The 27721-nt window shown below is 53.5% G+C and overlaps 1 protein-coding gene across 1 annotated transcript; it reads right to left on the bottom strand.

The window, feature by feature from the left end:
• Positions 1-838: 838 nt before the first annotated feature.
• E2F2 (E2F transcription factor 2) lies at positions 839-23625 on the bottom strand. Its single transcript, XM_078452220.2, has 7 exons — positions 22909-23625; positions 17278-17383; positions 14955-15174; positions 14051-14209; positions 12260-12374; positions 10249-10441; positions 839-4312 (listed from the first exon to the last, which is right to left on the bottom strand). The coding sequence occupies exons 1-7, from the start codon at positions 23158-23160 to the stop codon at positions 4029-4031; spliced, it is 1329 nt and encodes a 442-aa protein (XP_078308346.1). The 5' UTR covers positions 23161-23625; the 3' UTR covers positions 839-4028.
• Between the last annotated feature and the right edge of the window lie 4096 nt (positions 23626-27721).

Raw genomic sequence — 27721 nt, 5'->3', positions numbered from 1 at the left:
GTGAGTTCAAGTCTGGCATCGGGCTCACTGCTGTCAGCACAGAGCCTGCTTTAGATCCTGTGTCTCCCTCTCTCTCTGCCCTTCCCCTGCTCTCTTCTCTCTTTCCCAAAAATAAATAAACATTAAAAAAAAAACCTGCATTTAAAATTTTTTTTTCAATGTTTATTTATTTTTGAGAGACAGAGACTGAGCGTGAGTAGGGAAGGGGCAGAGAGAGAGGGAGACACAGAATTCAAAGCAGGCTCCAGGCCCTGATCTGTCAGCACAGAGCCCGACGCGAGGCTCGAAACCACAAACCGTGAGATCATGACTTGGGCCCAAGTCGGACGCCCAATCGACTGAGCCACCCAGGCGCCCCAAAACCCTGCATTTTAGAAGGAAGTCTCTGGGGTTGGTAGAGGGCATGAGTACTCAAACTTCAGCTGCATTAGAATCACCTGAAGGGTTCACTATGTTACAGATTCTGGGTCCCGCCCTGAGTTTCAGAAGGTCTGGGGCAGAACCTGAGAATATGCATTTCACACAAGTTCTCAGGTAATGCCGGTCAGAGGACCACACTTTGAGAACCACTGATAGGATGGGACGGAGAAGAATGGGTGGCAGTGAGAAGATGAAGGGAGCTGTCCAAATAGTCCAATGAGAGGTGATGGACCCAGAGCAGGGGAGATGTTCACATTTTAGATCTGGGTGCTAACTTTTCAGTGTCTTAGTGGTGACATTTCAGGCATGGTAATAAGCCAATGTGGGAAAGGGAGGCTGCTTCTGGGGAGAAATCAGCCAGGTGGTCAGAATAGTCCCCAGACTCACACTCGGTAATGACCTTCAGAAAACACAAGAATCAAGGTGTCCAGAGTTGCCATTTAATGCCCAATTATCACAACACAAGGAGGTTTACATGGTGCTCATCAAGGCAGGACCCAGGGAAAAACCAGACCAGAGGGAAGTGACCTGTACAGAGTCCCAGCACGGGGACCGAGTTCTCTTGGGCCTAATTACCCTCGAGACACACGTGCCATATTCAAGGCTTCTTCACTCACCCAGGAGCCAGCAGGCTGGCTGGGCTTCTGGTCACCAAGGGTCCTCGTGGGAGAATGGTGTCCCAGGATGAGGTGGGGACCCTGGGACACGATGAGAACCAGAAAGCTGTTTGCAAACAACCCCAAAAGGCTTTCACTTCAAATGCACTAAAGCCACACGATGCTCAGATGTGCGAACACCCAAACGATTTCACTGAAAACTACAGGCTGTGCAGAACTGAGGCTGAGAAAACTTGGGGAGGGAAAGGAAAGTCAAAACCATCCCAGAACCAGCTTTCTGAGCTTCACCACCCCCCACAGTTACACCAGTCCAACCACAGCACTGCTGTGGAGAAGGGACACCACACTGATCTAATGAACACTTCTCATGGGAAGGGACATGGGAGCATGTCCCTGGTTTTAAGAAATCTCTTTGAATCTCCAACTCTACTGCACAACTTAATGCTACCGAGTTCCCTGGAGCCCCCGAACCTTTGGTGCCCCTGGGGACACAGGTGACTTGTGGGCTGCCGATGGAGCTGGGGAAACATCCTGACAGCAATAACATATCTCAGAAAGAGGCTAGGTCTCAAGTTTACATGTGGCCCCTAAAGGAAATTCCAGCCAAAATGCATTCTTAAAGCACCTGACGGAACTCGAGAGGTTTCAAGTGTCACTGGCAAGAAACAGGCATGGGCTTGTGTCCCTCCCAACCCCCCTGCCCCTAGCCGGAGGCTTGGCCTAGGCGGTCCAGCCCCGGGGGCCAGGCAGGGTATGGAGGGGATAGCACAGGACAGGGGCAGCTGCTCAGGGTACAGGCCATGGGCCCAAGGGGCAGCCCGTCTGTCCAGCACTATGGCTGGGAATTTGGGGAATGAGCTTGAATTCTGGCCAGACTTTGCCATTAAACTCATTCCCGGTGGGTCCTGCGAGCCTCTTCTCCCCTTTGTCTGCTTTAATTCCAGGAGAACACTCTAGACAGAGCCAAAGGCATGGAAGTCAAACGTCTCTGTCTTCAGAGATGGGGGCACGGCTAAATGGCAGCCCAGAGGTCTCAATCTCTGGCCCCACATGCCCCCACCAGATTCCATGCAAAACTCCCTCCCCCTGCCCAAGGGCCAAGGTAGTCCCTTGACCCTGGACATACTGGGCTTCGAGACAGGCTTCTGACGAGCCCCCTGTGAGTATCTGGGGAGCTTCTGCGAAGCATACAAAATTAGCCCTGTTCACAGCACGAGGCATCTGTGACCTGTTGACCACTCCTGAGAGGGCAGTTAGGGGCCCGGGAAGTTGAGAAAACGACAAGGCAAGACTGTCCCCACGTGGGCCTTAGCTCCCATCAGACCCCCATGTCCGAACAAGTCTACCTCCCAAACTTCAGATGCCAGCTTCTGGTCAGCTCGAGAGCAATCCCGTGAGGCCAACTTCATATTTAAAACCAACTTAATGCTACAAACTCAAAAAAAGAAAAACAAAAGTGCTGCCCAGCTGAGCCCCTGAGGAAACCTAGCTCCCTGAGGGTGGGTGGTGGCCCTTTCAGACCACCGTCCCTGGCTGCCTCTCTCCAGAGGGCACAGCCTTGGTTCAGCCCAGAGCAGCCCCACCCCAGGTTGGGTGGGGAGGAGAGCTGATCCCCCCACACCCAAGCGGGCTCCAGAGACACCTTGGGATGGTCAAGCCATTCCGGGGCGGGGGGGGAGAGAGGAGGGCAAGAGACCTTCTCAGGACCCTACGCCTGAAGAGTTAACGTACACCCATCGCCCCACTAGCTGCCAAGGTCTGGTGTGCACTTAAGACTGCTTCCTGTCAGCCCTTCGGCATTCCTGTGACAAAAGGAGGCAAAACGCCACCAAGTCCTGGTCACCTCTGTCCTTGGCTGGGGGGGGGGGGGGGGGCGTGGTGGAGAGAGGGAGGTCTTTCTGTGTGAGAGCTGGTGGGGAGAGGAGGTCCTTAGAGAATGACTGCCTCCAAGAAACAAAAAAATCCTTCCAGGGAAGGGGGAGACTATACCAGCAGCTACCAGAGGGGGTGCTTTCTGGCATTTTCTTGTTTTCATCCCACCTGTCTCTTTGGGGGGGCTGCCACTCCCTCCCAGGTCCTCACTGCAAGACAGCACCTGTCCCAAGCGAGAGGCAGAAATAGAGGAAGGGTGCCCTCGGCGCCTTCCACGTCCCTGTCCGTGTTTCCCCAGGAGCTCTTCTGTGCCGACTCCCTGCAAGGTTGATTTTCACGTCCCGAAGGGAGAGGTAGGGGATTCCATAGGAAGTAGGTTTCCAGAACTGGAGCCTCGATGCCGCCTACCCTGGGGTGGCTCCCTGCCACCATCTCTGGGACAGAGGAGACCAGGAATCCAAGGCTGGCGCCTCAGCTGGAGATGCCACGCCACCACGTACTAGAATCACGAGCCCTAAGTGCAAGTAGCGTTCTAGCAGACGGGACGGCCCCCCAGAGACCCAGCCCACTGATGTGGGGAAACTGGGGAGTTGGCCTGGGGCTCTGGAAGCCCTGGCTTGCCCTTGGACGGTGGACAGCTCCGGGCCTGTCTTGAGAAGTCTTACTAGAAACTGGAATGATCTCCCTGCTAAAAACTCAGGGAAGACAAACAAACAAAACTCAACCTGAAATAAATACAAAGGCATTAAGTGCTTCTTGATAAATTCAGGGTCCTAATTCCCCCTCAAAAGGGGGGGGGGGCCGGGGCCCTTTCCCTGGACCTGGTTGCCTCACCTGTGGCTCTTCACATGAGAGGTCAGAGGTCAGAAGCCGGATGGGCCTTCCGGGCTCAGCTTCCATTAGGAAGGAGGGGACCCAACCTCTGATACGCTCCTCACCCGAATCCCCTACATGGCCCCCCGAGACAGCTTCGGCCGGCTGGGGGTAAGAAAGGAGAAAAGGAGACCCCCGTACCCTGAGGACGGCACCTTGTGTCCCACGTCCCTGTGCGGGCAGAGGGCCCGCCAGTCTGTGAGGAGGTAGAGACAGGGGCGGGCTGCCGGGGGCAGGCAGGGCCACTCAGTTAATCAGCAGGTCCCCGAGGTCATAGGAGTCGAAGAGGTCGCTGATGCCCTCGCCCCCGTCCAGGCCCCACAGGTAGTCGTCCTGGTCCAAAGGCGGGGAGAAGCTGATCAGGGGGGAGCTGCACGGCAGGGTGGGGGACAGGAACTGGTCCTCGGTCTGCTGCAGAAGTGGGTGTGGCAGCTCCAACATGCTGTCGGTGGCCTCCAGGGGCACAAGTGGCAGTGGTGGTGGCGGAGGCGCTGGCAGCTGCAGGGCCTGCTGGGGAGTCAGCGCTGGTCCTGGAGACAAAGAGACAAAGGTCATACCCGGGCCTGTTGCCCCAAAGAGTCTGGTCAGACCTCGGAGCACAAGAATAGCCCTCCCGTCCTCTGGACGACCGTGCGCCCTTCTCCCTGTGTACCTTCCTGGTACCGCTCTAGCCACTGCCCTCATTTTCCTACCCTCCCTCCCCTCCTCTCGGAGGAGATGGGATCTCCAGCTCTCGAAACCCCACCCTCTCAGGGCTCCCGGCTGGCTCAGTCGGTAGAGTACGCGACCCTTGACTCTCGATCTTGGTGTTAAAAGTTCAAGCCCCGCGTTGGGTGTAGAGATTACTTAAAAATAAAAATCTTGCAAAACCAAAAACAAAACCCAAAAACCCCTACCCCCTCTCACCATCAAGTTCCTGGCCCCTGAAACCACATTCTCTGTTTCTTGCATCACCAATCTCTCTCTCTCTCTCTCTCTCTCTCCCAGATCATTCCCATCATCACACAGACACGCTAATGACTCCTATCTTTAAAAAGCAGCCTCCCCGGCCTCATGACTCTCTCCAATTCCCAGCCCAGCTTATCGCTCCTTTTCATAGCAAAACTTCTCAGCAATTGCCTGTGTTTACCCTCTACCCCCTCCAAATGTATCCTCTACCTGCCCGCCACTCTTCACTCTTCCACTGAGGTCTGTCCCCACCACGCCACTGAACCAGTGGCCTCACGTTGCCGAACCAATGGTCAGTTCTTGGCCTCGTCTTATTTGACCTTCCAGCAGAATCTGGTGCCGTTATTCACACCCTTCTGGAAACACCTCTTCACTTGGCTCTAATAGACTAGAGTCTCCTGGTTTTCTTCTTACCTCCTTGGCTACTTCTCCTGTCCCCTTTGCTCTGTATCCTCCTCTTCCTAACTTCTAAGCCCTCAGTGCCCCAGGGCTCCAGCCTCAGACTCCCCTCTCTGGCTGCACATCTCCTCGGGTGACCACAGCTGCCCCTTGGCTTTCAATCCCGCTCCCAGTGGACACGTCTGGCACAGACTTCGCCCCCGAGCTCTCGGTTCCTGCAACGCCTCTGCTTAGAGAACCGAGGTACCCCAGAATTTAGCACGTCAAAACCAAACACTCCTGGTCTTCCCCCCTCAGTGAATGGACCACCACCCACTCAGCTGCCTAAGCCAAAAGGCCCAAGAGTTGCACGCAGTCCCGCCATTTCCCTAGCACCCAGCCCGGCAGCGAGATGGGTCATTTCCACAACTGAATGAATTCTGCCAGTTCCACGGCCGGGGCCTCCTTACCAGTCAGCTTGCCTCGACTCTTGAAGTCTGTGTTCTAGCTTAAAAAGGGCTGGCGGAGGTGGGGGGGGGGGGGCACCTGGCGGGCTCAGTCGGTTAAGTGTCCAACTTTGGCTCAGGTCATGATCTCACAGTTTGTGGGTTCGAGCCCCACGGCGGTCTCTGTGCTGACAGCTTGGAGCCCGGAGCCTGCTTGGGATTCTGTGTCTCCCTCTTCTCTCTTTGCCCCTCGCCAGCTCGTGCTCTCTCTCTCTCTCTCTCTCTCAAAAATGAATAAAAATTTAAAAAAAAATTTTTTTTAATGGGAATTGGGGCGCCTGGATGGCTCAGTTGCTTAAGCGTCCAACTCTTGATTTCAGCTCAGGTCATGGTCTCATGGTTTCTGAGTTCAAGTCCCACATCAGACTCCACACTGGTAGCACAGAGCCTGCTTGGGATTCTTTCTCTCTCTCTCTCCCTCTCTCTTTCTCTCTCTCTCTGCCCCTCCCCCTCTCCTTTCTCTCTCTCAAAATAAATAAGTAAGCATTAAAAAAAAAATTTTTTTTTTAATGGCTGGGAATAAAATCCAAGTTCAACCAGTGCCAAGAAGGCTCTGCGTGATCTGGCCCCTGCCTGCCTTTCTACTCCCTCTGTCCCAGCCTCGCTCCACTCACACTCAGCCTCTCCAGCCACACTGGCCCCAGCTATTTTCCAGCACACCAGGTGCATTTCCACCTAGAGGCAAAAAGGTGACTTCTTACACAGGGATGAGGAATAGGGCACCAGAACCCACCCCACCCCCCAAAGATATTCTGATACCCAGAATCTCCGTTTGAGCCATGACTTAACCCCCAACCACGCATTCCTTGGAAAATACAGCTGTGCTGGTTTGTCATCCTGCCTGATCCTGTGTCTATGGGCAAGCGACTTAATGTGCATGAGCCTCTGTTTCTTCACCTCTAAAATGGGGATGATTATACCCACCTCCCAGGGTTGTTGAGAGGATTCAATGATAAGTGCAAGTAGAGGGCAGCTTGTCTGAGTGCTGCCCTGGTCAATGGTAAGAAGAACTGTGCTTTACCAAGGGCTTACCCTGGCTGGCTGGGCTCCCAGGAAGAGGTGTGTTTGACCTCCTCGGACACTCAGGTGGCCCCAAAGGAGGCAATATTGTGACCCCTATTTACAGATGAGGAAACTGAGGCTCAAAGAAGTCAATTAAACATATCTGAATGGAAAAAAAATGGAGTAGTTTTTAGCGCGTTGCAGAGGCCTGCAGGGAGGTGTTCTAGTAAAAGGCCTGGTTCGGGAGGAGGGGGAGGACCTGGGCTCGGACCCCAGCCCCGCCCACCCCACCGGGTGAAGCCCCCGTTTTCTTCAAGAGGAAGAATAAGGCTCCAGCTCGTGCCGTGCTGAGCAGGAATGAGACAACGTGCGTGAAAGCCTCCGCTGGGCCTTGGTCTCCTGCACGGTTATCACCCCCCAGAGGGAGCTGTTCCTTACATCTGGGCCTCCGCGCACTCGGATGGCTCAGACTCACTCCTCTATCTCCAAACCGCACAGAGTAGGCGCCCGGTTCGTATAAGCTTTTTCAAAAATCGCATTCACGCTGTGTCACTTTCTGTAAACCGTCCAGGAATCGTGAGGGAGTTTTAAGCGTCCCAGTTTTTAGAGACGTGAGAACGGGGGGCTCCAAGGGGCCACCGTGACTCGCCTACAGTCACCAAGTCACAGCAGGTGAGGTGCAGACTCAAGCCCGAGTCTCTCAGAGTCCTCTCCTGTGCTACAGCTACATCTAGGTTGACCTCAGAATGTCAGAGGTGGGGAAACGTCAGAGACCATTCCAGAAGCCCTTCCGTCCAAAGCCCTTCCATTACAGACGAGGGAAACTGAGGCCCCAAAGGGTTAGTGATTCCCCTGCACGACGCCAGAACCTGGTTGCCAAGACCATTGCGGCCTCCTCTTTGGATGTGGACCCTGGTGCTCAGACCTCAAAATGACTCTGCTTCGGGCCAGAACGCGGAGTGTGTGTATGCGCGTGCGTGCCGGCACGGATACCTTCCAGAAAACACCCCCCCTGCTCCCTTCGGCAAGGATGTCGCCAAGAGACCACGTGGCCAGCATGGTTGGTGTCTGGGCTGGCTCCACTACCGACTGCTTTGCCAGCTTCTACTCCTTCTGGGAGCACAGCTGATCTGTAAAACTGAGGCAAAAACCTCGCCCTCGCTTATGTTGGAGGGTCCCCCGCCTCTGCCCCAAGTCTCAGAGGACATCCGAAGCGAAAGTGGTTCTCACTCAGGAGAGACGCACACATGTTGACAGTGAAGTGCGAAAGCAGAGCAAGGGAGGAGAGAGAACAGGGTGGGGCACAGGTCTGGAGTGGGAGATAGACACTGGGAGGTGCCCAGAGGGACAGATGGCTGGTGCCGGGAGAAGCCCGGATCCCCGGACCAGACCGGGACACAGGAGAGATCAGCTGGGGGTCTGGGCTCTTGTCCAAGCTCTGCCGCCAACCTCTGTGTGACCTTAGGGAAGTCACTTGCCTCTGTGTGACCTTAGGGAAGTCACTTGCCTCTGTGTGACCTTAGGGAAGTCACTTGCCCTCTCTGCGCTTCAGTTTATTCATGTGTAAAATGAAGGGCTGAGTTATATCAGCGCCCAGCAAACTTCTGTAAAGGACCGGATGGTATTCTAGGATTTGCAGAACACTTACAATCTCTGTCACACAGTCACTTTCTTCCTCTCCCCCAACTCTTCAAAAATGTGAAAACAATTCTTAGCTCATGGGCTGCTTAAAAACAGGCCAGATTTGGCCTGCAGGCAATAGTTTGTGAACCCTTGAGTTAAAGAAATGGAAGGGGCGCCTGGGTGGCTTGGTCAGTTAAGCGTCCGACTTCGGCTCAGGTCATGATCTCATGCTCCGTGAGTTCGAGCCCCGCGTCAGGCTCTGTGCTGACAGCTCAGAGCCTGGAGCCCATTTCAGATTCTGTGTCTCCCTCTCTCTCTGCCCCTCCCCTGTTCATGCTCTGTCTCTCTCTGTCTCAAAAATAAATAAACGTTAAAAAAAAATTAAAAAAAAAAAAAGAAATGGAATCCATGTCTGTGTTCTGTGGACACCCCACCAAGCCTCCTCCGTCAGACCAGCTTGAGCTCTGGCTTCTTTAAACACCAGGGTTCTACTTAAGGGAATTCTGCTGCTAAGAAAACAGAAAGTTGAACACTGGCCTCCACAACCTGAAAGGATCTGTCAGTCTGACCTGATGTGTGATCCCAGTAAAGGGCATAAACCATCCTGGAAGAAGGTCCTTCCCGGGCTCCCATTTCTACTCCTTCCAGACTCCTTCCCTGGGACTTCTCCCGCCTCTTTGCTCATGACTCAACTCATGCTACTTCCTGTCAGGTATAGCCAGCTTTTTTTAGCCGTACAGTGACCTCCCAGCCAGGGGTGAGCCTCTCTAGTCAGGAACCCCTTCCTCGATTTGTTCTGAGCCTCGTGGGGAGAGGCCTGGGAGAGGACATGGGGAGAGTCACATCACCTCTATGCCTCAGTTTATTTACCTCTAAACTGGGGACAAGAACACCTACCTCAACAATGGCTGTGAAAAGTAACGTGATAATAGATGTACCCGATAAAGTCATGGTTTAAAAAAATCTTAGTCATGGGGCGCCTGGGCGGCTCAGTCCATTAAGTCTCCGACTTTGGCTCAGGTCATGATCTCACAGTTTGTGAGTTCGAGCCCCAGGTCAGGCTCTGTGCTGACAGCTCAGAGCCTGGAGCCTGCTTCGGATTCTGTGTCTCCCTCTCTCTCTCTCTCTCTCTCTCTCAAAAATAAACATTAAAAAATTTTAATAGAAAAATTAAAAATCTTAATTATAACAAAAAATTAATAAAATAAATAAAAGATAAAAATAAGTAATTAATTTTCCAAACTCCCAGGGGCACCTGGGTGGCCCAGTTGGTTAAGCGTGTGACTCCTGATTTCGGCTCAGGTCGTGATCTCCCGGTTGTAAGATCGAGTCCCATGTCAGGCTCTGTGCTGTAAGCACAGAGCCTGCTTGGGATTCTCTCTCTCCCTCTCTCTCTCTCTGCCCCTCCCCTGCTCATGCTTTCTCTCTCTCTCTCAAAATAAATAAATAGATAATTAATTAATTAATTAATTTAAAAAAATCTTAGTTGAGCCTTCCTTCAAACATCTGTAGTTCCCATTCACTGAGGGCTTACTGAGTGCCAGGGGCTTTGTCGTTCGTAGTCACCACAGAAGTGTGGCACCAGCCCTAGTGGCAGTAATAATGACAAGACTAGTTAGCCGTTACTGCCTGGTGCCGTTCTAAGTGTTTTGCCTATATTATTTCCTTTAATTCTCACACCCTATTAAGTAGATCCTGTTAGTTACTATGCCCAACTGACAGATGAGGAAATTGAAGCAAAGAGAGGGTAAGTGACTTGTCCAAGGTCACATCGCTGGTAACTGGAAGTGCTGGTATTCAGACCCAGGACCCCTCTGGCCCAGAGCAGCATTAGCCTCCCCCCTGGGACAAGAACACGCATGTGCTCTATAAAGTGTGACGTGCAAACACACAAGCGGGGGAGAAGGACTGGACCCCTCTTCGCCGCCCAACAAATGTTGACATGGAAGAGGAAACGCGAAGGCTGGTTGCTCTCCCCACCTCCTGTCCCTCTGGACAGAGGGTCCTACCTGGAGAGGCCATGGGTTCTGTCATCCCAGGGTCAGTGCTGCTGCTGGGCTGGGTGGAGTCGGGGATGGGGCCGAGGGGGGAGGGGGAGGGGAAGGGCTCCTTGGTCGGACTGTCCGGCTCCTGCACCTCCTCTGGGCACAGGTAGACTTCGATGGGTCCCTGCGTGCTCTTCAGATATATCTGCAGGTTCTCCTGGAGGAAGAAGAGAAGCCAGGTCATGGCTCTGGGCAGCTGGGCACTGACTCATGGGTCGGGGAGGGGTGTATGGATGGACACCCACGGCTCCCGCCATCCACGTGAGCCAGCGCAACTCCTGAGCTTGGCGCTGACGCCTGCCCTGTCTGACCTGTGGTGGGCATCCGCTCTTGCTGCCTGTCCGGTCCCCAGATCCCCTTCTTTTAGGGAGAATATCTTGATTTTCCTTTGGGAAGCCACTCCTCTCCAACTCATGTACTTTGGGGGGACAGCACTCTTCCCCACTCCAATGGGTGAGCTTGGGGTACAGGCTGAGAAAGCCACCGTGATGGTGACTGGTTCAGGGTAGCGCACGACTCAGGTCAGTCCAGGAGCATCGGACCCAGGACTCGTGCGGGACTCGTGGGAAACGGAAGCTCCCTTCCCACTGGGGTCACCGAGCTGGTGGTTATCATGAAAACTAGCTTTGCCACCAGAAAAGGGGAGCCTGCCTTAATGGAAGCATAAAGAATGGCAGAGAAAGATGGAGAGCATGGGGCGAACTGAAAGTCATAGTTTGAGCTCCTGCATCTAGCCTTGCCTGCAATCCCCAAGTCTTTCCTCTGGACCTGTCACTTGTTTCTCCTTAGTCCCCTCCACCCCCAACTTAAGCCATTTGGACTTGGCCTTCTGTTACTTGTAACAAAGCGTCTTGATAACTTGGCCTTCCCGCCCCTGCCTCTTCCCTCCATGATTAACTGCACACATGCTATTCCGACAGGCATTTAGGTCTCCACCCGGTGCACCTGCACTGCCCTCTGCCCACCCGTTTCCCCTGACAACTCCTGTTCATGCTTTAGGACCCAATTAACCTGTAGCCATCTATGGACTCTTCCTCCAACTGTCCTTTCTCTGGGCACCTGGAGTCTATAAATGGCAGGATGACTGCTTGCTTGGGTCTTTTTCTCACTAGGTCCCGAGCTCCTCCAAGACAGAGGTGGGGCCTCCTTTATCTTAATGTCCTTCCATTAAACGAATTATTTCTTGAGCATTTATTATGTGTCCAGCTCTGGGCTGGGGGGGTACCACAGGAGCGCGGCATGCTTCTGTGGAGCTTACACTCTAATAGGTGAAGCAGAACACAATCACAGAATCACTAATCACCCAGCAAACGGAGGTCAAGTGTGGTAGAAAAGCATAGGTAGTAATGAAATCTGGCGGGGGGGGGGGGGTTGGTAATCAGGGAAGGCTTCCTTGAAGAAGTGATGTTTGAGTTGAGACCAGTAGGATGAACAGCAGTAAACCAGGCAGAGAAAGAGAAGAGCATTTCAGCTGGAGGGAACAGCCTGGGTGAAGGTCTTACCCTGGGGACGAGCTTAGTGTGGCGGGGAAGCTGTAGGTAAGTCAGTGTGGCTGAAGCAAAGACACCATGGGGCAGCATATGAGAAGAGGTTGGTGAGGTCAAAGCACAGAGGACCTCATAAGGAAGTATTAAGAATTTCTGGTCTTTCACCTCGCCAAACACAGTTAGCAGGAAAGGATTACTGTGAGCGCTAACACCACGATGTGTGGGCACATGTGTGCGTGTGCCCAGAAATGTTGGGGGCCATGGGATGAAGAAAGATACCAGGAACGGAGATTTTCTCGGGCCAGCATCTGATGCCTGTTGCCCTTTCCAGCTTCTGCCATTTCTGCCCCAGCTCGGGGACCACTGATCTTGTAATGGGTACCAGAACGGACCTGGGAAGCTTGGGGTCAGGCAGCACCAGGGACAGAGCATACAGAGCAGCCTGGGACCCTCCTAAGCCTGCTCTCCACCAAATGCTTCCCTCTCACCTCGCTCCTGTCGGGCACTTCCAGTCTTGTCTGAGGAGGGGCCTTGACAACGATCACTGTCTGCTCCTTGAAGCTTCCAACAGCACGGATGTCCTGGTAAGTCACATAGGCCAGTGTAGGGGCAGGAGAGTCAAGAGAAGTAGCTGGTCACAATTCAAACCCCCGGCCTGCCAGCCTAAGCCTCTGGACATCTCTTTCTCGGTCCGTCTACAGCTTAGAAATAACCAAACACCATAACCTGTTCTTGTACAATCATAGGCTACCCCGCATCCCTTTTGAAAACAAACAGGAGGGGCGCCTGGGTGGCTCAGTCGGTTAAGCGGCTGACTTTGGCTCAGGCCATGATCTCGCGGTCCTTGAGTTCGAGCCCCGCGTCAGGCTCTGTGCTGACAGCTCAGAGCCTGGAGCCTGTTTCAGATTCTGTGTCTCCCTCTCTCTGACCCTCCCCCGTTCATGCTCTGTCTCTCCCTGTCTCAAAAATAAATTAATGTTAAAAAAAATTTTTTTTTTTAAAAAGAAAACAAACAGGAGTATACATCATTTCTTAATGCTGCCTCATAACGGTTTTTTATGTAAAGACTTCATCTCAGACTGTATCATTAGCTCTGAGACCGGAGGGCTCCGTCTTATTTCTTTATGTTTCCCACAATGCCTAGAATCCTTCCAAAAACACAAAGTCAGATCCAAAGACCAATTAGATGGTAGAACCATCTGATTGGGAAAAGTGTATGAAAAGCCTTAGCAAAGCCCATGCTTATAGTGTCAGTCCTAGGAATCCAACCTAAGGAAATAAGTAAAAAATATAGGAAAATGTTCTCTCTACAAAAATATTCATCACAATGCTGCTTTATAAAAGCAGAAATCTCAAATCAATCTAAGTGTTGACTCTAGGCCTTAACAAACCAGAATGTGGTCTGAGTAGGACATTCTCAAATCATCCTGAACATGAGGTTAAATCCTATGAGACTGCTGTTTGGCAAAAAATGGTCCAATAGCAACACGTTCATGGATCAAGCAAACAGTTAGGAAGGATTTGTAACAACATAAAAACGGTCTATGGTGATAGAAAGCAGGATATAAAATGTTACATATGGGGCACCTGGGTGGTTCAGTCAGTTAAGTGTCAGACTTCAGCTCAGGTCATGATCTTGCGATTCGTGAGTTTGAGCCCCACATCGGGCCCCTTGCTGGCTGTATGGAGCCTGCTTAGGATTCTCTCTCTCTCTTTCCCTCTCTCTCTGCCCCTCTCAAAAATAAATACTTAAAAAAAAAAAGTTATGTAGGGGCGCCTGGGTGGCTAGGTCAGTTAGGTGCCCAACTTCAGCTCAGGTCATGATCTCACTGTTGGTGGGTTCGAGCCCCACATCGGGCTCTGTGCTGACGGCTCAGAGCCCGGAGCTTGCCTGGGATTCTGTGTCTCCCTCTCTCTCTGCCCCTTCCCCACCCGCACTCTGTCTGTCTCTTGAAAATAAATGTTAAAAAAATATTTTTAAAGTGATGTATAGCAGGCACACACTACATTTAATAACCCGTGCCCTTGTGTATGCATAGTTAAGAAACAATGGCTACATTAAGGGGGCACCTAGTTCTTTTCTCCATTTTCCAGATTTAAGAAACTGGACTTACTTTTATAAGGAGAGTAACTTCGATAGGCTCGTGAGGACAGGCCACCAAAGAAGGAAGAAACAGATATGCCAGCCCCCGAGGCTGAGTTAGGCCTTGCAGGGAGGTGCTGCCTCAACTCCGATAAGGCCCTGCTCCCTGACCTCTTCCCCCCACCAAACAGGATATCTCTTGTTGGCCTTGTCCTCGGTCAGGTGCTTGAAGTTCAGAGAGCAGGTCTGGATGAGCTGGTCCAAGGCCTGCTCCGTGCTCATCAGCTCCTTCAGCTCCTGCCCCAGCTGCTGCCGCTTCCCAGGTCGGGTCGGGTCTTCAAACATTCCCCTGCCTCTGGGAACAGAGCAGTCCCCCAGTGTCAGTCTCAGCGCACATCCAGGAGCCCCAACCCCAGGGCGGCTGTGCAGGCCTAAACGGGCGGTGCAAAACCCCAGGATGGGGCCACTCACACGGTCTACAACGGCGCCCCCTGGGTTGTGCAGATCAGGGGCCCTGCCTAGCTCCCGGGGAGCTGCTAGGAACTGGAACTTGAGGTCTGAGGGTTGGGCTAGGGAAAAGAAACAAATCAAGCCTCACCCCACTTTGGGGGGCTGTCAATGCCTATGCCACCCCCCGCCTCCCCCAAACGCCTTGCCTGGGTTCCCTCAGGGTCGCGCCAGGGGCTGCAGGCCTGCTCTGCTCTCTGTAGGAGGAAAGGAGCCTGGCGGACTCCTACCTCAGAGCTGCAAGGAGTGTGGGTTGCTACAGCCCAGCTCCCAGGGGACTTTCCTAAGCTGGAAGAGGGGAATCTTTGGGATCCCAACTCAAGAGGATCTGGGTCCTCTCTTAGGCCTTTGCGTGTCCTAGAAATCATTCTCCACGCTGCCCCAACCTGCTTTCCCAGTATATTCCCAGCATATACATCTGTCCTTCCACCTCCCTCTTAAATACATTGGCTCTGCTCCCGGCAGGTACGTGAGCCTATCGGACGCCTCCCTGAGCTCCAGCCCCGACACACCCACTGCATACCGTGCACCCCGCACCTCCACCCGCAGCACGTGCACCCACTGGTGCCATCGGCCCCAGCCCAGGCACTCACACCCACTGGATGTTGTTCTTGGCCTTCTTACGGATGAGCTGGATGCCCTCCAGCACGTTGGTGATGTCATAGATGCGCCGCTTCTGCACGTCCAGCACCTCAGCCGCCCAGTTCAGGTCCAGGACGCCATCCTTGGACTCGCTCAAGAGGTAAATGAACTTCTTGGTGAGGAGCCCCAGCGACGTGTCATACCGAGTCTTCTCTCCAGGGGACTTGGGGGCTAAGAGGAAAGGGGCCCAGTCACAACCTCATCCTTTGATCTGGACCCGTTAAGTACCACCCTTCGCATGAGGGCTGGAGCAACCACTCTCCAGTTTACAGAGCACTGTGAGGCAGGAGGTCGTTCGCCACCACCATCCAGGCAGGGACCCTGATGCCTAGAGAGGACACGTGACTTGTCTGAGGTCTCGCAGGGGCAGGGGCGCGACTGGAAACCAAGCATCCTAACTCCTAGTTCACAGCCCCTTTCCATTATAGCTTAGGGCAGCCCTAGAAACACCACCTCCATCAACACCAACAAATAGTTATCGTGTGTTGGTCACCGTTCTAAGCAACTTTCCATATACCACAAATTTAATCCTTGCAACACCCTCTCAGGCTGTTGCCTGAGAGGCATCCCATCTTACGGGTGGGTACACTTCAGAACGGACAGGTGAAGGAACGTGCTCAGCTCAGTCGGCTAGAAAGTGACAAAGCTGATTTAAATCCGGGCAGTCCGGCTGCAGTCTTCCTTCTTAACCATCACCCTATCCCGCCAGCTAGGTCAGGAATCGAGGATTACGGTAGGGAGAGAATAACGGGCTGGGATTCGAGAACATTTGTATAGATATGCTTTTTCTTTCCATGTGCAGCCCAATGATTATCTGAAAGGAATCAGCCCTATACTATCACACCGGGCAGGCGCATGAAAAAAGATCCTTTCTTAATGAGGTGGATGTCCCAAGACCACATCTTAGCTGCAGCATCTTAAACCACAAGAAGACTTCTGCAAATTTAGTGACTTGCAAGTCATATAGCAAGCTAGTGGCCAGACTAGTTTTGGAAACTGAGTTTTAGAGAGTCTCAGATTCCTCCGGAAGGGGACTTTAGAATCCCCTAACACACAGATGGCAAGCATTTGGCACACAGGCTGTTTTTGTCAGGTTTTGCACCCTTGACAGACATTGCTGACTGATCAGTGCACTTAGTACCTTTCAATAAAATGATCCCGGCAGCCTCTACCAATCAAAGGGAGAGCAAACTTTATTGCTATTCCTGATCTCAATGTGTTTCATTTTATAGATGAGACAACTAACGCTCACAAGAGGAGTGATTGGTCAGATCAGGGCAGAACCTTGTCCAGACCCCCAAATTCCTTTTTTTTTTTTCATTAAAAAAAATTTTAATGTTTATTTATTCATTTTTCTGAGAGAGAAAGGGAGAGAGAGAGAGAGAGTGAACAGGAGAGGGGCAGAGAGAGAGAGAGGGAGACACAGAATCTGCAGCAGCCTATGGGCTCTGAGCTGTCAGCACAGAGCCCGATGCAGAGCTCGAACCCATGAACTATGAGATCATGACCTGAGCCAAAGTTGGACACCTGACGCTTAACCGACTGAACTACCCAGGTGCCCCAAGATACCCAAATTCCTGCCCCTCATGTTTCCCACCTGGTCACATAACTTCTTCATTAGGTCTCTGACCCCACCCCCCCCAAATTACTGTTCCTCTCTAACATAATTTCTAAAACTCTAGCTGGAACCAGGATATTGACTGAAAATACCACCAGGCAGAGGCAGAAATTCCCTGCAGCTTAACTTTAGGAAGGCACCACCCGGGCAGCCCCTGGATCTTAAAAATCTCTGAGGCCACGCGGGTTAGACCAACCCAAGTTTCACTTCCCTTTGAGTCATTCATTTAGCCCTCTGCATGTGGGAGAAAGACCCTGGATTCTTTCTTTTAAAAAAGACCAGACTGCAGGAAATGTAATTTTTTTTTAATAGTAAGCTCCCAAGTAAAACGCTGGTCATCACGTTCAGGTCACGAGAGCGGTGTGCAGTGTGGGAGAAGCAGTGCTAGCTTGGCTTTGAGTCCTGACCCCACTCACCAGCAGTGTGACCTTGGGTAAGTCGCTCAAGCTCTGCGTCTCAAGTTGCCTCATCATTGAGAGGGGGACAGAGCTACCTACTGGCAGGGTCCCGTGACACAACCCAGAGGAAACTACTTTGTAAACTGGGAAGTGTGCTACAAATATCACTCCTGATGATTCGGGCAGGGCTGCTGCCCTCTGCCCTTACCCATCCCCCATCCAGGGCCCGCCCTTAGATGCCCAATCGGCAAGGCTTACTTTTGGGGCTGGGGAGGCCGTCCAGTCTAATGCACTTCCCCTTGGGGGTCCGGAATTCAGGGACTGCTGGCTTCCCGATCCCCTCCAGGTCCAGCTTCCTTTTGGCCTTGGAGAGAGGAGAAAGAGACAGGGTTTGAGAATCATTCTTCCTTCAGCCTTTCCCCAAGTTGGGGCCAAAGCATGGAGGCCACCAGCAGCTACTTTCTGTGCCTCAGTTTACCACCAGTCCTGGTGAAAACATCATTGCACTTGGTGAGGAAATAGGAGGGGCTCAAAAAGTGAGCTTTCATGGGAAGGAAATCCTATTTTTTTTCTTTACCTTTTTTTTTTTTTTAGATTTTATTATTTAAGTAATCTCTACACCCAACATGGGGCTCGAACCCAAAACGCTGAGATCAAGTCACGTCACATGCTCCACAGACCGAGCCAGCCAGGTGCCGCAGGGAGTCCTATTTTCTGAAGAGCACACAACACTCCCATTCTGAGGTCCATGCTCTTGAAGACTATGGAAGCCAGTCCAGCCGAGAGCCCGGGGTTCCTTAATAACAGGCCCCAAGGTCACTTCTATCGGCACCATGCCCAGAGGATGATGCGGGGAGGAAGGAGTGGGTAGGACCTAAACCACACCAGGCTGGGGAGAGCCTCCCGCCTCACCAAGTGCAAAAGCAGCTGGCCCAGCCTGCCCTGGTGCCCATCACAGCCCCACAGCTGGCCCTTATCAGGGTGGGGCTGGGCATCCGCCCAGGCCCAGGGGACTTCCTGGCTCAGTGCCACACCCCAGGGAGGTGCCCACATCGGGAAGCAGAGCAAACATTCCCCACCCCCATGTTTGGGCTCCGGCTCAAGGGCCCCAGGCCCTCCTGAATAGACTCCATTTGCCATTCTTTGCTGAGAGGGGCAGACAATGAATCCTTCCCCTGCTTCTCAAGGACGAACAGCTGAGGTCCCCCTGCTCCCCCTGCCTGTTCCCGCCAAGCTTGGGAAACACCTGCTGGGGAAATCAAACCACAGACCCGTCTGCTCTTCTCCACCCCACTGCCACCAGGCCCCAATTAGGCCCAGAAGCTGCACTGGCCCGGAAGGGGCCTCTCTCCTGGTTAGGGCTGGGCAGGGGCAGGGCTAGGGCACTAGGGCACGGGGGCATAAGCCAGCTTGGACTTGAACCTCCCGGCTCCTTCAGGGACTCACTGTGTCTGTGTGTGACTTGGGGATGTACTCTGCATCTAGGAGCCTCAGTTTCCTCCTTGGTAAAATGAGGCAGAAATCACCTACCTTGAGGGATGATTACAAGGAATAGAGGAGCTAACTCCTGCAAAGTGCTCACCCTGTGACTCAGACACAGTAGGTGTTCAGAAAATGCAGAGTCCCCTCTCTGAAATCCAGGCTTGGCCTCTTCCTTGACACACCCTTCTGGGGGCCACTGAACCCATTTCCTTCCTCTCCCTCTCCCCCCAACCGCCCAGACACCCCTAAGCTGGTCAGGACAGAGAAGCCTATTTTAACCTTTGACAGTGAGGTCATGCTCGGCAGGGCTGAGACTAACTGCTGCTGAGCACAGCTGGGCTGACAGGTGTCGGAGGTGGTGACAGCTCTTCCTGCTGTCAGTTTCCCTCCCCGCTCCTGCCTCCTCCAGGAAGCCTTCCTGGACTGATTTCAGGAGACCTGCTCCCGGGTTTGAGGAGCCTGGATACGATGCCACTCTCTTCCACCCCTACCCAGACCTGGACGCGATCCAAACACTTCCCTGCTCATTCCTCTTGAAGTCTCTCTGGGATATTCTTTTTCTAACCTTTCAGCTGGTGAGATCCTAGATCCTAGGGAATGTAACCCATCTTGTCTCTAGAGAAAGGCCCGGTCACTCACTGAGACCTTCCACATGCCCTGGGCTGGGCCCCAACCTTCATCACCTCACTGAGTCTCCCCAGCACCACCAACCCCCACTTAACAGCTGAAGTAAGCAGGACCTGGTGAGCTCCAAGGCCTTTATCAATCCTGATTGAGGTTGTCCATCCCAGCACCCTCAAGAAGGAAGGCCAAGAGCAAGGAGGGGAAGGGAAGCCAAGCTGAGTTCTACCTGAGGCAAAGGTGGGGCAGCCCAGAGTCTCCCCAACCCCATCCACCTCCCCCACCCAACAGGAGCCAGGCCCTGCTGAGTTCACAGAACACTTGAGGAAGAATCTCACCACCTACAAGGTGGGGAGAAGGAAGGAAGGACCTTGAACAGAGTACCTGCACTGGGCCTATCACGTGCTCATCGGTTCTGCAACATCAGTGTTGGCAATCCCTCTTGGCAGACGAGAAATGGAGGCTCAGAGAGGGTGAGACACACGCCCACGGTCACACAGACAAAGGGCAGAGCCAGAGTTTGAACCCGGGATTGTCTGACGCCAAAGCCACATACCAGGCTGCCTCAGCTCTGTCCCACACACATCCCCCCAGAATTTGCTGTAATTTGAGCCAAGGCCCGGCTGTGCCCACCTGCCCCCATTATTTTATACGCCCACACCAGTTCCCTCCCTTCTCTTACTCTCCCTCACCCTTATGCTATACTCCAAGTGTTCCTAAGCAGCAAAATGTCCCTCATCCAAGGACATCTCCCTGACACCTTGGGGCACTGCCCAGAGAAAAGTCAGCCCCTAGATGGGCCTGAGCCTGCAGAACAGAGGCGGCAGAGGACAAGCCCAGGAAGATGAGGGCCAAGGGGGCCCTGAGCACAAACCTTGGAGTCAGACCCATCTGGGTTCCGATCCAGGCCTCCCCCCGTCTCAGCTGGGTGAGCTCATCAAGACAGTCGACCTCTTGAGCCCCACCTGTAAAATGGGGATAATCTGCTCCCCCGCGGCTGGGGATTCAGCAACAGTGCAGCAAAGCGCTTCGCTCGCACAAGGAAGCGGCTATCACTAAAGCACGAGGGGCACCAGCAAGGAGAAAGACAGTTCAGAGGTAAGCTGGAAAGAGACGGAGATGTGCCAAGGGCAAAGGCCAGCCTGGCTCTAACCTGGACCCTCGTAGGCAGCCCCTTCGGTTGTTTCCTAAAGGCCTGATCAGGATCCGAGCTCCCCTGCCAACCCCAAAGGACAAAAGCGAAGCTCCTTCCTCAGGCGGCCCCAGAAGTGAGAGGGTCCGAGACCACCTGGCACAACCCCACCATGGGCAGCGAGGTGAGGAAGCTGGGGCTCGAAGGAGGGGAGCTGACTTGCCCGAGGGCACACACGGGCCGGAGCCAGGGTTCTCCCAAGCCCCAAGTCCTCATTTAGACGGCGGGGGTAGGAACAAGCGTTCCAGATCCCAGCTCTGCCACTCGGTACCCTACATCTCCTCCTCTGACCTGGCTTGCATGGTTGTTCCTTAAAATGTCCGTTTGCTGTCATGGCTCTCAGAGGGAATTTGGAAAACGTAGACAAATTAAAAGGAAGGAGGACTGTGCACAGAACCCCACCCTCTTCACGGATTCCCGCGGGAATGAGACAGAACAGCGTGATGTGCCCGGCCGGAGGAGGGACGCCACGGAGGAGCACCGCAAGCCTTCCCCAGAGGGTGCTGGAAAGAGCCCTGGACCGGAAGTGAGGAGACCAGGGCTCAGGGCTTCGTTCTGCCATTGAACTTGGTTGCCACCCCTGAGGTCCTTTTAAACAGCAGCTCCTCAACAAATCCTGCTTACCCTGCACTTTGCAACCCGGCCACAAAACAAGCGGCCACACCCAGGGTTGGGTTTGGAGCTCTTCCAGGTCACACCCTGGTAAAATGAGTAAGCAGGGGGCCAAGCCTGCCCACAGGCAGGGGGCCATGGGGCATCCCACAGGAGAGGGGGCTCTGGGCCCGGCAGGCCTTTAGGGCAGTCTGATGCAAGGAGACTCTCCCACTTCTTGGCTTGTGACTTGGACAAGTGACTTCACGTCTCTGCTCAGTTTCCTCATCTGTGAGATGCCTCATCCCAGGCATCTTGGCCAAGATAACAACGCGGAGGGTGCCAAGCAGTGCCTGGCACACGAGAGGCGTTCAGTAAAAGAGGGCCATTCTTGCTGTGATCACTGAGCCCCTCTGGGAGGGAGCTACAGACAGATGCACTCGGGCTCCTCTGGGAGGGAAGCAGTTCAAAACCACAGCTGTTACTGAAACTCAGCCACTGAAACTCCGCCTGAGCGCCTGAAAGCAGCTGGCCAGAAGAGACTGCGCCCGCCACAGAGCCCCCTCCCCCGGGGGCACCCAGCTCCTAGGTCAGGCTGCACTGGGGAAAGTTAAGGCTGCAGAGAAGAGACCCAATGATCACCAGCCTTGGTCATACATCCCCCTGAATGACCTTGGACAGATCACATCCCCACTCTGTGCCTCAGTTTCTCCCTGGGGCTACTAATACCTTCTACTTCACAGGGTAATGCTGAACATAAGAGAGATAGCCGGGTCTCAAGTTATCTTTGGCTGCTTGACCTACAAAATGGGAGTAACACCCCTGCCTCCTTCCTCCTAGTTAGAAATCACGTGCAGGAAGGGGCTCTGAAAGGTTCAAAGCCTTGAGGATGGGCAAAGCACAATTTCAGTAGCAGGGAGTGGTAGCCACTGACAGGGAGGGCTGGGGGTCCGTGCCTGCTCACCGACACAGGTCTGAGCAGATGTCTCTATGGCAGTGTGGGTGGGTTGGTCTTAGCTCTGTGCCTGAACTTATTCACCACTCACCACTAAGTAAGCCTACAGCACCCCCATTTCCCCTCCCTGGAGCCTATTTCCAAAACCCAGGACCTGGAGCTGGAAGTGACCTCAGATGAGTTAGCCCAGCTACCCCATATACACATGCGTTTTCAAGCAAAGGAAACGTAAGCCCAGACTGGTGCCAAGACTGATGCAAGGCCCCACTGAATTAGTGGCAGTCAGGACCAGAAACCAGGTTCCCCACCCCCCCCCCAGTACCCCCAGGGCTTTTCCCACCCCACCTACCCCCACCCTATGATTGTTTCCCTTCTCAAGGGCTCCAGGAATTCCACTCCCACAAAACACACCCTGTACCCGGTGCCACACTTTGGGCCCTCCCTGGCAGTGGCCTGGGGCTTGAGAAAAGAACAATCTGAATAGGAAACCCAAGGGGCTGCCCTCAAGTTGCACCTGCTACTGGCTGGCTGGGAGGGAAGGCTGGGCCTGGGGGGAGACCTAGGGCAGATAACTGGGAAAGAGTTGGCTGTATGGGAAATTTGGAGTCTGTCCAAGGCAGACTGGACCTGAAACACAGCCCCCACCCTTGCCCTGTTTTTTTTTTTTAAAGTCCCCACTGTCCTTAGGTCAAGCCATGAACCTGGACAATACCAGATGCCCGGTAGGAGTTTCTGGATCCAGCAATGAATGAATGGTGGCAGTGTTGCCCCCGTGGACTTCCCCAAGGTCACACGGTGCACTGGGGGTGGTGGGTTGGGACTCCACTCCAATAGATGAGGTTATTTCATCCCAAGTCCGAAAATGAAGGGCTCTTCTGCTCAGGTATGCAGGGCAGTGGGTTGTTCTGGAAGCCGAAAGCTCTCATTTCCCTCCCCAACTCGACCTGCTTCGCTCAAACTGGGTCCCAGGCGCCCCTCCCTCCTTTCCCACACCCGCAAAAGCACAGGGAGAAGCGGTGGGTGGCGGTGGGGAGGTCCCCAGCATTACCGGCAGCCGGCCAGCCGGCACGCATCGCACAGCTTGGCCCTCCGGTCCGTGGGGGGTGGCGTCGAGGCAGGTGCCGGGCGCCGCAGTGGGAGGCACAGTCTGCGGGTACAGCGAGGTGTAGTAGGTGGTGGTGGCCGGGCAGAGCTGGGGGCTGCTGAGACCGGGCGGCCACAGCTCTGTAGGGCTCATCGCGGGCAGTCCCTTCGAGGGCGGCCCGGCGGCTGGAGCCAGGGCCCGGGGCCCTCGCAGCATGGCGAGCACAGCGCCCCCTCCCCAACCGGGCCTGGCGCGCCCTCAGGCACCTGCGGGCTCCGGAGCCCGGGGAGGCTCACTCGGCCGGAGGCATGGCGCGGAGGCCGGGGGAAGCCGCCAATGGACGCCTGTGGGGCAAGGCCGGACCCTCCCCTCCTGGCCCGCGGCCGAGCCGAGCAGCGCTTGGAGATCCCCGCTTAGAGATCGCCCCGCGGCGGCGGCGGCGGCGACACGGCCAGGGGCTGTGCCGCCCCGAGGGCGGCTGCGACCCGGACGGCCCCGCGCCCCAGAAAGGCCTCGGCGCTTGGGGTCCGGCTAGCTCGCGGGAGGGGTCTCCGGGGTCGCCGGGGGCTAGGCGGAGAGGCGATGCGCTCGGACCGGCGGGGGGGGGGGCGCGGTTGCACCGACTCCTTCGCGCCTGGCTCTCTAGTCCCCGAGCCTTTCTGTGCCTCTTTTTTTTTCTCCTTTTTTTTTTTAGCGCCAAACTGCGTGCCGCGAAATTCGGATCTCCCGCGGAAAATGCCGCGCTTTGGTTGGTCGCCGCACCACGCACAGGCTCCACCCCCCGGAAAGGACCGGTCCCCAAGGCTGCGATTGCAACACGAGCTTTGCTGCTTAAAGGGGCCGCCACACCTGCTGTCGCCTGGCGCCCGCTGGCCCTCGCAGCCCGCGAAACAGGTTGGGAGGGTGGGTCCCGTATCGTGCAGAGGCAGCCTGAGCTGCACGGTGGCCCGCTGAGTAATGGGCCCGGATTCCGGGGCGGGGGCAGATTTGGGCACGGAGTCCTGTCCTGAGCCCAGACCCAGCAGCACGTTGCCCAGGCCAAAGGCCTTTTGTTAGTTTGCACGGTTGCTTACTTAGCATATACGCTTTTATATCCTTTTTCTCCCCCGCTAAAATGAAAGCCAGCAACCTGTTTTCTTTCTTGGCAGGGGGCGATGGGTGGAGCCTAACATTTATACCTCTTCATAGGAGGATACTAACATCTGCTGAGTGCCTACAATATGTCAGGCTCCCCGTTAGTTAGATCATTACACGAGTTGTTTTATTTAATTGAATCCAACAATCCTGGGAAGAGGCATGATGGTCTTCGTCGTAAAGATGGAGACACAGAGAGACTCCGTAACTTGCCCAAGCTCACACAGAGATTCACTGATTTGAGAACTGGCAGTCCAATCTGGACAAGGTGCCGGCACAAGTGGGAGGCACAGTCTGCGGGTACAGAGAGGTGTACCCTTGTTTGTTTCTGAGCCCTTGTTTGTTTCAATATGAGGTTTCTCCTCCACTCTCCCGAGCTGTGTCCTGCCCCATGCCGGCCTGGGTGGGGGCTGGGTCTGGAGTGCGGAGCTCGTTCTTGTTCTCGGTTACATTCCCAGAGCCCAATACTCAGTAAATATTTGAACATCTCCGTGTTTCTCCTAAACAATCCTTTGGTCACAAGAGCCTCCCTCTCTCTTTCAAAACTTTCTTTGCTGGTAATCCATTTACACCCCCCCGGCTCTCGAGTTTAGAGATGCCGAGGCTCCAAGATGTGACCTTGGCTAGTGAGTGGTGCAGCTGTCAGAAGCTAAATTCAGGTCCGCCGGTTCCTGCCTGGTGCTATGTGATTTCTATGCAGGTCTGAGCCTGGCTTTCAAAACCTTCCAGAGTCAGTCCCCAGCTTAATACCAGGTCCTCAAACTCAGATGTCATGGATGAAATGGCACTAATGCACGGTGATTAAGAGCCCAGACTTTGTAGCAGACAGCACTGGGTTCAAACCCAAACCCAGGTAGTTACTTTACTAACTGTGTGATCCCAGGCAAGTTTTATAAACTCTCCGAGCCTCACTTTTCTCATCCCTATTAACACCCACCTCATTGGATTGTGGGGAAATCTCATGAGATAATGCATGTAAAGCTGTCAGCACGGAGCCTAGTTCATAAAGAAATAGCAGCCGTGGTTACATTTCTGGCCTTATCTCCAGTACACAGACCCTTTTACTCCAGTCTACACATTTCACTGATCCTTCAAGGCCCAGCTTAAACCTCACCTCCTCCAGGAAGCCTTCCCTGCCTGCCTCCCCCTCCCAGAGTGCTTCTTGACCTCTACCCATGCGTAGTGTGTTTCGACTCAACAAACAAAGCCCTGTTTAGTGGTAAGGAGGCTCCAAGTCAAGTCGCGTTCTCTGCTTCCTAGCTGAGCAACCCTGGGCAGGCTGCTGCTCCACCCCTCAACCTCAGTTTCCTCAACTATCAAGCGCCAACAATGCTTCTACTCGCTGATTTCACAGGACTCTGAGGCACTATTGAAATGGTGGTGGTGATGATTCTCACAACACCCCCCTGAGACAGGCACTATCATTATCCCCATTTTACAGATGAAGGATCCTGGAAGGAATTGTGGCAGAGCAGGTTTGGGGAAGGAGCAGAGCCCTAGGGCCAGGAAGGGAAATGGGGGTGGTAGGGTGGGGCTGAGACTAAAGAAGGGAGCCAGCAAGGGGGCCAAGAGCCAGCTCTCTGTGGTTGAGTTTCGGGCAGCTGGGGCTGGCTTTAGTTTCACTGCCTGGGAACTGACTAATTCCTGTGGGAGCACATCTGTAGTCTATCTCCCCAAACACGAATCCCTGCCCCATCCATTCGTAGCTTGTGCTCTTGATCAGGTTACTGGACCTCTCTGAGCCTCAATTTCCTCATCTTTGAAATGGGGATGGCAAAAGTGACCTGTCTATTTACTGTGCGATTCAGTAAGTTGTCCTCAAAGTCCTCAGAGGGGCACTACTGTGCACTTAATATATTTTATTTTATTTGTTTCTTTTTAACATATATTTAAGTAATCTCTACACCCAACGTGGGACTGAACTCACAACACCCAGATCAACAGGTACATGCTCCGCCAACTGAGCCAGCCGGGTGCCCCGGCACTTAATATATTTTATCGAAGATTTGTGTGAGATGGACCAGAAGCAGCCCCGGTGGAACCAAACTACGACATTTGCAGTTTTCCATTCACGGGTTACACACTCCCATCTCCCAGGTTTTGCTACCGTGGCTCCATATCCCCAAGGCCCCTTCTCCCTTCCATCCCCTCATGCTCAACTCTGACCCAGCTTTAAGGCCCAACTCAAATGGCGGAGTGGCAGGAGCAAAAAGCCTGAAGTCAGACGTTTAAGGAAACTCTCGGCTCCTTGGGAACAGGACCCATGCTTTGTTTTCATCTTTCTGCCTTCCTCTCTGAGGGCGCCAGGCCATGGTAGGCCTGCGCTCAGTGATATGGTGATGATAATTCACATTTCCTGAGCACCTCCCAGCATAAAGCACCCAGCTAGGCACTTTATATGCACTATCACCTTGATATTTCCCTATAACACAGGTGCAATTTGGACAGATGAGAAAACTGAGGCTCAAACATGCAGAGAGATTTGACTAAGGGCTGGTTAGAGATGAGACCAGGAACTGAACTCAGACCTCTGGCTCCCAAGGCACTGAGTCATTCTGAATAAAGAGCTTATTATCCCCAGTGTCCCAGGTGAAGGAGGGTACATTCTGCTACTGAATCCAGGGTTCTGCTGCAGACGTTGGTGAGGGTGGAAAGAGTGTGCCCCACCCAACTAAATAAGTTAGGGATGCTTAGTGCCATTTCCCAGACGAGGAAGCCAAGGCATGGGGGACATTAAAGAACTTGCTTAAGGCTACACAGCTGGTAAGGGAGAAAGACCCTATTGCAGACACACCCCAAAACTCTGGAAAAGTCCCCAAACCCAAGCCAACTTCCATTCCAACTGGTGGACCTCATCTCTGGTGTGTCGTCTCCTGAAAAATGCTCAGATTCTCTCTGTTCAAAGCCTTGCTTATCAAAATACAAAACCCTTTTTTTAAAAAAAAAACATTTTATTTATTTTTGAGAGACAGAGCATGAGCAGGGGAGGGGCAGAGAGAGAGGGAGACACAGAATCCGAAGCAGGTTCCAGGCTCTGAACTGTCAGCACAGAGCCCGACGTGGAGCTCAAACCCACGAACCGTGAGATCATGACTTGAGCCAAAGTCGGACGCTTAACCGACTAAGCCACCCAGGTGCCCCCAAAATACAAAATTCTTGATAGAAGCTTCCTGAAGGTACAGACCTCCTGTGTGAGGGCTCCCCAGTGTGTTGCCTGTTCAAATGAACCTAAAATCAAGAGAGAAGCCAAATGGGCACTGTGGGAACGAAGGGAGAAAAATCTCTGCCCATTAGGGAAAGAAAATCAAAACCACAATGAGATTCACACCCACTGGGATGGCTGTGATTGATGAGACTGACAAAAGCAAGTGTCCAGGATGTGGAGAAATTGGAACTCTCATACACTGCAGGAGGAATGTAAACTGGAAAAAAAGTTTGCCGGTTCCTCAAAAAGTTGTACAGAGAGTTACCATAAGACGCAGGAATATCACTCCTAGATGTATACCCAAAAGAATTGAGAATGAGTGTTCACAGCAGACTTATTCATAATAACCAAAAAGTAGAAACAACCCAAATGTCCATCAGTGGATGAATGGATACATTTCATGTGTTAGCCGTACAATGGAAAATCATTCGGTCATAA

Source organism: Panthera onca, chromosome C1 (genome assembly GCF_046562875.1).
Source record: "Panthera onca isolate mPanOnc1 chromosome C1, mPanOnc1 haplotype 2, whole genome shotgun sequence".
NCBI classification, from domain to species: domain Eukaryota; kingdom Metazoa; phylum Chordata; class Mammalia; order Carnivora; family Felidae; genus Panthera; species Panthera onca.
Note: the sequence above shows the minus strand (reverse complement) of the source record. Positions and strands in the feature narration are given on the sequence as shown.